This window comes from Cariama cristata, unplaced genomic scaffold (genome assembly GCF_000690535.1).
Source record: "Cariama cristata isolate BGI_N322 unplaced genomic scaffold, ASM69053v1 scaffold34903, whole genome shotgun sequence".
Taxonomy (NCBI): domain Eukaryota; kingdom Metazoa; phylum Chordata; class Aves; order Cariamiformes; family Cariamidae; genus Cariama; species Cariama cristata.
The window spans coordinates 8639-18911 of record NW_009608467.1 but is presented as its reverse complement, the minus strand read 5'-3'; the positions used below and the strand labels follow the sequence as shown (position 1 = coordinate 18911).

At 43.8% G+C, this 10273-nt stretch overlaps 1 protein-coding gene across 1 annotated transcript in view; it reads right to left on the bottom strand.

The window, feature by feature from the left end:
* Nucleotides 1-1995: 1995 nt before the first annotated feature.
* LPAR3 (lysophosphatidic acid receptor 3) overlaps nt 1996-10273 on the bottom strand; it is a 10999-nt gene continuing 2721 nt past the window's right edge. The window contains exons 2-3 of the mRNA XM_009697136.1: nt 9416-10173; nt 1996-2345 (exon numbers count right to left, since the gene is read on the bottom strand). Coding sequence (XP_009695438.1) covers nt 1996-2345; nt 9416-10151 — 1086 coding nt within the window. The 5' untranslated portion in view covers nt 10152-10173. The remainder of the gene's footprint in view (nt 2346-9415; nt 10174-10273) is intronic.

The following is a 10273-nucleotide window of genomic DNA, read 5'->3' as shown; positions in this document are numbered from 1 at the left end:
TGAGTGATCTCCCCCTGTCCTTATCTTGATCCGTAAGCATTTCATTATATTTTCTCTCCCCTGTCCAGCTGAGGAGGGGACTGACAGAGCGGCTTTGGTGGGCACCTGGCATCCAGCCAGGGTCAACCCACCACACTAACCAACTCTAGAAAGCACCACTTCACATACTTTTCAAAACACCAAACTAACGAAGTAGCATTTGCACAAGAACATTGCATTGTAACTGCAAAAAACATGAGTAAATGTTTTTAGCGTTATTCAAATACAGCACCTACCTTGAATGTTAGGCCATATCCCTACAAGGTAACTTGTGTTATGGGTGAGCTCTCTGAAGAGGGGCTTGCTGTGTTTGTGAGCTAAGGCCTGCTACGTAATCCCCCCCGGCCTTTACAAAACTGCAACTTGGCCTTTGAGCCAAGCGCTGGTTCTGCTTTGACCAACACAGTCCAGATATCCACATGCAAGTTGCACTAAAGGAATAATTTGCCCAAACTACAGCTGATCTTTATCTTTCAGCCTCGTACAATATGCTTTTGGTGGTGTTCTCTGACAATTCCAAGTGGTCAAAACTTCCAAAACTTTCCAAAGTGACCTCTGGTTGTAGTCACCTGCTTTAATACCAAGGATCAGACTTCCCCTAGAACACAACACAGGTAACTCCTCTTGGTAGCAGGGAGCTCACTGCTGTTGAAACCAAACGGCAGGAGCCAGGTTTTTAGAGTACCAAGAAATCTACATTCCCATTTTTAGTTTAAAAGTTTAAATTTTAAAACTTTACCCTAGAGCTTTAAATTGCTACATCCTCCATTAGAGCACACTCCATGAGTCAAAACTTCAGCTTTTTGGGATGTGGCTGCATCAACACTAGACTTGATTAGTCACAATGCTGGAAGCCCTTCATTGCTTGCTGTTTCATGGCCTTTTCCTCAAGTACCTTCCAGTAAGATCTGCTTGCAAATCAGAGGTTAAATGTAGTTCAGACAAGGTCAGACAATCAGTGCATACTGTACTCTTGTAGGGGTTTAGGCTAGTTTCAGGCTTTTTTCCTGTAAACGAATTTCTATTTTAAATAGCTTGATTGAACCTGCATATACGTGTATTTAAACTTCTCTTAAAAGTTTGCCCTCTTAAAACAGAGTTTTGGATTTTATTTCTCTCAGTGGCATAGCAGTTAAAGAGGGGTGAGCACACCCATTTGATGTTATCTGGGGAAGTAAAAAATGAGCATAATGAACACAGCCATGCTGCTCTTCTGTTAATCCACCCTCAACCCCTGCCTACACAACAGCAGCAGAGAGTGCAATATAACTCCTTGCAGCATTCACCCCACTGTGGAAGTAACAAAGGCTTTTGTGCTTTTTGTACTCTCAGATCCTGACAATCCATGGTCAGACATACTCACGCACACTGGTGTTCGGTCTGAGCTTCCCACCACAGCCAGGTTTCTGGCATAGCTTTAATAAACCATCAAATTACCTATTTTGAAAGCAAGATAGGGAGAAGGAAGAGAGACGGTAAGTATGAACTATTTCATGAACTTCGTAAACCAAGAAAACGGGTCACAATTCTGCCCAACCAAGCCCATGATCCTCCTCAAGATGCACAGAAACTGTTCAAAGCATAAATACTCCAGTAATGCCAAGCCTGCACAGTGAGGCAGGTTTATTCTCTCTGTAGGAGCTTAAGGAGGGTCTCACTATGTTGCTTACATTTTGTTTTCATGCACAAGTCTCTGAGATGTATTTATTCCATTCAAATGAAAAAAACAATTTCATGTACTTTAAAAGAAAAAAAGGAGAAAGATGGCAGCACAGAAAGTTTTCTTCATTACAAAGTGTTTTTCCATCAGGCAATTATTTATAAGAACTTTTGTTAACACTGGAGTTTAGGCTCTGGAACAAAGTGGGTATATTGTTTACTAGCTTTGCCAGTCAATCTTCTCTTACAACACCCTTCCCCCTCTCCTTTTCCAGCCAAGTCAGTTCCTTGAATAGCTCAGGAGTTTCCTTTGTCACCAAGATCTCCTTTTCCACAAATTGTCCCTTGAATAATGCCATCTTCAATGTAGTGCCCTGAGGTATCCGTACTCCTGCAGAGAACTGTCGAGGGGATCCTCGATGAGCGTCTGTCCTGACTCTTATCCTCAGAGGAGCAACAAATCATCCTTTTCATGGTACTCCACATCTCATCATCTTTGTATGAATAAATTATGGGATTCATGACAGAGTTCAACAGGGCCAGGAGAAGAAACCACCTTTTAACATTCTGAATCCCACAGTAGGTGCAGTTCAGACCATCGAGCAGTAAGACAACCAGGCCAGGGGTCCAGCATACAACAAAGGCACCTAGAAATAAAGAAGAAGAAAAAAAAAAAAAAAAAGATGACTTCAAACTGCTAGGGGCTTGGGGTTTTTTGCATTTTACAAGATTATTTCATTCATCAAAATTCTACACAAAAATGATAAAAGCAGGAAAAGACAAAGTTCTAATGACAGTAGCAAAATTACATCTACTACAGCTTCTATGCCAAGCCCTGAGCACAAGGCAGGGCAGCTCTCAGAAGGCTGCAGGGAGCAAGAACTCAGCTGCTGAGAGCATCAGCTCAAACACAAGTGGGGAAAGGTCATCACAACAGTGATTTGTCCACGCTGATAGATAAACAAGTGCTCTAGAGCATTAACAAGCAAAGGACAGGCGCTCTTAACGCAGACTTCCTCTCTTCAGCTCTCTCTTGTATGCAGGAGGAGAAGATACCAGGTGGTCCACTTCTACCACTGCCACAACATGATCCAAAGAAGAAACATGTCTTCTGTCGCACTACAGCTGACTGCAGAGCTACAGGCATGCTGCCCAATTCTTAAAACAAGAGTCACATAATTTAAACATGTCCTGGCTGGAAACCCCACAGCTAGCATAGGATGCATGCCATTGTCTGCAACACACGAGTGCCGCTGGCTCCCCAGTCAGAGCAGCAGCCCACCTCTCTCAACTACTCCCTCCCCGGCTGTGCGTGCTGGCTACTTGAGACCCAACAACTTGGATCCAGGAAACAAATTCAGTTGTAAATGAAAAGAGAGAAAGAAACAGATAAGTTAGTAAAGATGAACCAAAGAACGTAGCAGTCAGGGCAAAGAAATGAAGCAAACAACAGAATAAAAAAAAAAAAAAAAAGACAAAAAGTATGAAGAAATAAGAGTGTAGTGATGTGGGAACAAGAAAACTCTGCAAGAGAGGCATTTCCCTAAAACATAGCAAGAAACTGCAGAACAAGGCCAGGAGCAGCAGAGTTCTCCTCGTGTTTCAGCTGTGAGGCAGGAATGACAACGGCCTCCGCGAGGAAGTAGTGAGACACAAGGTGATAATAAAAGCTGAAAGAGACAAAGTAGGACAACACACTCCTCTTCCACCAGGCCTCAAAAAGAAAAAAAAAAAAAAAGAAAAAAAAAAGGGGGAATGAGGGAGAACAGATCTTAGAGTGAAGACAACATGAAGAAAGCATAAAAAACACAGCTTAGAAGGAAGTTCAATACTGCATTTTCATCTTTCAATATTACTGTACAACCCCACCATAAAGGCAGGGGTGTGGGCAGGACTGGTGGGGAGGAGGAACATTGCGACCAAACTCAGCCCTTGGCCATGAGCTTGGGAGGGGCCCTGAGCTGCCCCATCTGCCCTCCTGCCTCCCCCCGGCACCGCAGCCTCTCATCCCGCGCCTTGAGCCCAAGGAAGGAGTAGCCATGTGCATGATAATACTAACTTAGCTCAAGCCACAATTGCTGTCTGACATACAGAAATAGAAAATTACAACTCTGCACAACAGTCGCAGTTTGAACAACGTACTGAGGAAATTCCAATCATTTGTAACAGCAGAGTTTCCCCTTTTTTGGGTTTAGAAAAAAAAAATAATCAAACAAATAAGGATGATAGCAGCTACACACTAAAAAGCTCTCCTGGGGATGTTGGTATCTCTTCAACAATTTTGGTAAGGAAAGCAAGTCGAGCTCCTTTTTTTAAAGCCGCTGGTTTTCCCATACCTGAGCTGTGAAAGCAAGGAGCGGGAGGACAGCCTGGCTCACGGCAGGACCCGGGGAGCACCGGAGCCAGGGCTCGGCGGCACCTCAGGCGTCCCGTCAGCTGAGCTGCGCTGCGCACACGGGTTGGTTTCAGCAGCGGTGGGCGCTTCTCCCCATCGAGGATATTAATGGACACTCTGCCCACCTGATGGACAGGCCATAATTGTATATAAAGTAAATTCATGTGATTTAGTAAGCATTAGGATTGCTGAAAAATGTCTCCACGGCAAGGTACCACAGATCTTGCTGCAAATTATGTTCCTGGAGTCCAGACAAAATTCAAACTGATTTACTATGTTCCTGGCAATATTGTACAGAACAGAAAGGCAAGAGACCACCTCCTTCAGAAACTGCATTTTCTACCCTACCGTACCAAGATTTTTGTGATGCTAAGTACTAATTTCATGGTGTTAGTTTTGAGATACTGGTTAGCATCAGTAACATTCCTCCCTTGCCCGCTGGCATCAGGAGCTGCAAGCTGCTACCACAACACTTGTTTTCTCTGGTCAGTCTCTATACTACACACTGGTTTGGCTCCAGCATGCTGAGTAAGCAGTTATGATACCAACTCTCTCTTACAGTCCACAATGGAGAAAACACTGTACTGATTTATTGCCTTGGGGCTCACCAGTAAATCCCACCCATCTTAACAAGCACTGGAACCAGACCACCCAGACAACAATACTATGTCTACTTGATAGTCTCGGTAAGTATTTGGACAGAGAGCTTTCGTTAGCCACCAAGGGTCACTGGCAAAGTTGCCAGGTCCATGCAGAAATCAAGACAGTAACAAACCTCCTCAGAACAAGCACTGAAAGCATTTTGACCACTTGTACCACAAAGCATGCAAGGCCCAACCCTGCTTTCACGGAAGTCAGCAGGAGGGGAAAGGGACCCCAAAGCCACATTTAACAAAAGACACAGAAATCTCTCCTTCAAACAAAACCCCAAGATTGCAGGCAGGATTAGTCCGTGACCTCCTAGGATATATTCCTGTCTACCTATACAGGCAAAACCCTAAAAGGTTTCAGTGGCAAAAGTAAGGGAAGATAAAAGACATCTGCAAACATCTCTTCACACATTTCCCCTGCACCATGACTGAAGACAAGGACAGGGGGCAATGCAGTGACAGTATCAAAGTTAATAGCTAATGCTTTGATGGGGCTGTTGCTTTGACTCCATCAAAAATACATTTTGCTCTGTATGGAGACAACACAAGCGATTCACACTCTGCTCTTAGCACTGCGGGGATGAAAGCCAGGTATGGTTCAAACTCGCAGCTTGCTCAGATTTTGCAATTTTTACCACAGAGTTTTCAGAAGGAACCATGATTAAGCATAAATATACACCTTTGTCTTAGTCCTTTGGTAATTTTCTTGTTTGCAGGCTTTTTACCCCATAGGAGTTCCTCCCCCTGACAAAGTGCCACATTTCCAAAAGAATTTTATTTCTGGGACTCTCTAAAAGTCACAGAAGTTACATGAAATATAGCCAAGATGCAACATGGATCAGAAGAACAGCTCCGAGTCTTCCCACTGGATTATGGGAGATCAGGCATCACAATGCCTCAAGGTTAGTTTGAGGATTTTCCATTAGATTTAAACATGGATTTCCTTGTAGATTACATCATCTCTGCTTGAAAATGAATTCCTGTGTACCTGGAAGCACTACTGTTGCTTCAGCAGCATCATGTCATAAAATTCTACACATCAAAGCTGTTCCTGAGTATGCCAGCGCTGAGGGGGGGGAAAAAAAAAAAAGTGTAGTAGCTTCCAGTTGCCTTTGCCACATGTGTGCCCAAGTTAAACCAGCAAGTTACCAATTAAACTATAAATTCACTGAAACTGAAAATCATCCACCCCAAAGCTGTTATTTCAGTTCAGGAATCTCACTGCCAAGTGCAGATGAGCTACCATGTACACACCATCTGAAAAATCACATACCCGCACACCTGCAGCCAGCCTTCTTCAAAGCTACAGTCACCAGCTTAGCTAGGACTATGCCACAAGGTCAGCCTAAGAGGATTTTAGCCCCTTTTGCTAGGTTTCACATCTTCCAGTTTCAACCAGATAACTGCCAATGGTTTAGCATGCCAAAGGGAAAGCCTTGCTCCTATCCTGCGACAGAGCATTTTAGGGGTTACAGTAGAAAAATGTAGATGACAGGGACCCGAGTCCCAGCCTCTGGAAGGGGCCATCCAAGCCCAAAGCGTGGTGCAAAAAGCCACCTGCAGCTGTGATCACCATGAGTCCATGAAGTCACACCGAGACCCAGATTCCCCCAACTCTTAACTGTAGGATCACAGGAGGAGAACACCCAGAGCAGACAACAATGTTTTGCTGGAGGGGCAGCCAGCCACAGGCCCAGCCTCCCTCCCCAAGGAAGGAGGTGGAGGCAGTCAGGAAGAGCAGCATGCCAGCAGCACCCAGCTACACGCAGCCTCTTTCCACGGGGCAGTAGGATTTTGTCTTGAACCTCCCTTGAAACCAACAGAGCACATTAACAAGAACTCTGGTTCTCATCATGCTTCATCCAGCAATGGAGCATTTTGGAATCGCTTTTAGTTAAGAGTGTATCAGGCGTGTACTCCAAAATATTTTCAGATGTTTTGGAACAAGCCATTGAAAATAACTGCCTTGGGCAAAATCCACATGCTGCATATAGCTGTAGGTTGTTGCATCAGTGGATGTAAGCAGCATTTTGGAAGAATCACTGGTCACTTCATGACTCCTTTAGTAATTGGAAAGCCAGAAGTGTGCTATTCAGTTTCTAATACATTTTGCACAGCATGCTTGAATGACTTGGCCAGGAATGCACATTTCAAACTGTTTTAAAAAAATATATTCTCATTTCTAGAAATAAACATTTAATAAAAAGCCTCTCGGAGTCAAAGTTTGGAGAACTGATATGAACAAACATGCCAAGATACACTTCTTCTGACACAGGAGTTTGGGGTAGATCTTGTACCCAGCAACACATGCACTAACTCAATTTCTTTGGAAGAAGGCTCTGTTTTGGTTTTGTTTCTGACTGACAAAGTAAATATACAAAATCATGATCTCTAAAGTAGCACTCGGGCTTTCTAAGTTAAATTTGTCTGGGCCAGCATAGAATATCAGTAAATGCTTTGCCCGAGTTAGTTTAAACTGGTGGATGAAAAGCCATATTCTGTGAGTAAGAGAAAGCTGATGCTGATCTTTAAATCAACCCATAGTCCTAAGGCCTCTCTCCCTAGTAAAAGAAAGAACAAGTTGAAAAAGAAGTTTAAAGTGTGGTTTATTTCCATAGAGCAGCATGACCGCGGTGAGCACTGAAGACCTGTCAGAGGCTAAGGGACCACGATGGATTAGCAAACAGCAGCTGCCCTCGCTGCCCTGCCAACATCAGCCGGCCGAGTGCCCTCCCCTGTGCGCAGACCACCTCTCTGCTCTGACCTGCAAGCACACACAGACGGTACCGAGAGCTAACAGTGCTATTCCAACACTCATTCAGCACCCTCCAACTTGGCTTATACAAACACAAAGTAATATTAACTATATAAATATACGTATAAATTAGACAGGGCTATGCATGATGATTTATTTTTAGGTGACTTCCCAGAAAGCAGCCTGCTGTTCTGCCTTCAATAGACATGCTCAGAGAATGGCTTTTTAAAAGCACTTTTCTTTTTGTCTCTTTTCAATGCAGCAGTTAACTAGCCTACCCAATGCTTATGCATTAGTGTAGGATCATATTTGGAGCAATTCAGAGTTTTACTGCAGGGATTTTCTCCTTCCAGGTGGATAGTTTAAGTTTCACTGCACAAGAGCTTCAGGCTGGGCAAAAGATTGAATCTTGCCCCTGCAAGTCAAGGAGGGGACAGGAACAACCATGACTTTGTCTTTCTATAGGTGCCATAAAATCAAAGAGAAAAAAGGAAGGACATCTGGGGAGGGATTTAGAAGGGAAAGGCTCTGGCAGTGGACAAGCCAACTTCAGAATACACAGGAGTATAAGTGAGAACCTTGTACTTGGCTTGAACCATCAGTCCACTTTCTTTTCCAAAGTCAGGCACTGTAAAGTTTAACTGATCTCAGCTTCTAAAGCATTTTAAAACATCATTTGGTAGACAAAGGTGTTGGGTACTACACGACTATTATTTCAGGGGAGGGGGAAAAAAAAAAAAAAATAGAATCGGATACCAGACTGTGCAAACAGCACTCATAGACCACAAGGGGAAGAAAGTGTCCTTAACCTGAACTCCCCACCCTGGCAACTCCTACCTCCATAAAAGTGACACTTTTCTCCCAGAGCTCTCTAGTACTACTATGCTGTAGTACGCCACAACTGTGTCCCAGGCATACATGCACACCAGCTTTCCCAAAAGCTCCTGCTTTCTTGTGCTGGCTCATACAACATCAGAACAGTTGTCAGAGCGGTAAAGCCGTATTTGTGGTTTTAGAGTCCCCCACCACCTGAGCCCAGCTTCACAAGTGTTCCAGCATCCCCCCAGTTCCACCCGCAGCAAGCTGCACGAGCCATGCTCACGTCATGCCTGGCTTCCAGAAAACATCTTGCTCAGATTCAAGTCTTCCTGGGGAAAATTGACTGCTACAGCTAGTATTTAGCTGCCCAAATATCAAGTGTCTCTAAGGTAGAATCCATGTCAAATCTCACATTATGATCTAAAGATCCAAGGCCATACTGTATCATCATCTGAAAGTATTTATGCTATGCAATCTTCACAGAATGAAGGTGAATTCTCCCCTTGCAAAGCAAACGTCTGGCAAAGTCACAGACCCACCAAGCATCCTCTCCTTTCCCCAGGGAAAGTGCATTTCCAGGGGGAAGAAGTCAGTATGTTTAGGAAACAGCCAAGAGGAAAAGGGCCAAAGAAAAATATCCACATTCAGTCATAGTATTCATGGTCTTGTGCAGATATCAAAGAACACTATTTTGAAAATGTACTACTAGGTAGTTGTGAATCGTCACAAGCCTTCCTCCAAAGTGATTTTGTATTTCTGCCCTCCCCCTCCCCAAAAAAAACCTGTAGATAATTTGTGTTTTGTAACAAACTGCCTATGAAATGGAGACACTTTTCTTCTACATGTTGACCAGTCCTCTACTTTGCATTTCTGCGTGGTGCAAGACTTATTTCACTATCTAAAGCAGACAGAGGTCCAAATGCCTCCAGCACTTGAAAGTCTGGTGAGGGTTTTTTTTTGATTTGGTTTGGTTTAGGGCATTGGGGTTTTTTGTTGTTTAAAAAAACCAAACAAACAAGCAAACCCAAACCAACACAAACACACGAACGCATTAATTGGCACTGCCAGCCTGGCACACCATGGTTTGTAGTCTCTTACCTAAGAGAGTCATGACAGTCTTCATAAGCTTCACAGGGGTTCTCCTACGGCTAATGGATCCACTAGTGTGTGATGACAAGACATTCGTTTTCCTCTGGACGTACATGTAGATTCTTATGTAAACCACCACCATAATGAAGAAGACAACTAGGTTTAAGATGCTCCAGAACACCAAGTAACTTCTGCTGTAAATAGGCGCTAGGGATGAGCAGGCAGTGATGTCACAGAGGCAGTTCCAACCCAGAGTAGGAACAGCACCCATGAAAATAGCAATGGCCCAAATTGATATAATTAAAAAGGTGACTCTCTTCTTCGTGAGATTACTGTGGATCTTCATCCGCATTATCGACATGTGCCGCTCAACAGCTATGACGAGGAGGTTCACCAGGGAAGCTGTCAGGCTGGTGTCCAGAAGACCCTGACGCAAAAACCAGCGGTTAACAGTTAATGTCTTAGACACTGGGCCAGTGTTGAACATCAAGAAGACATAGGCAATTCCAGCAAAAAAGTCTGCAGCAGCTAAGTTGGCCAGGAGATAGTAAAAGGGAAAGTGAAACCTCTTGTTCTTGACCACAGCTGCTATGACCAATGAATTTGAAATGAAAATGAAGAGGCAGAAAAATGTCCCAAAACACAGAACAACAATCAGCTTTGGCCCTGTCCACTCATCTACTGTGTCAGTGTTTGTCTTGTTATAGAAAAAGTCCATGCGCTTATCATAGTAGCATTCATTCATCCTGGATTAAAGCCCCTGCATCCTAGGAAGGGCAGAAGGGGAAAAAGAAAGAAGGATTAAAAATCAACTACTGGTCCTTGCTTCAGTCACCATACCTAACAGGGTTTTTTTTGGCGGGGGGG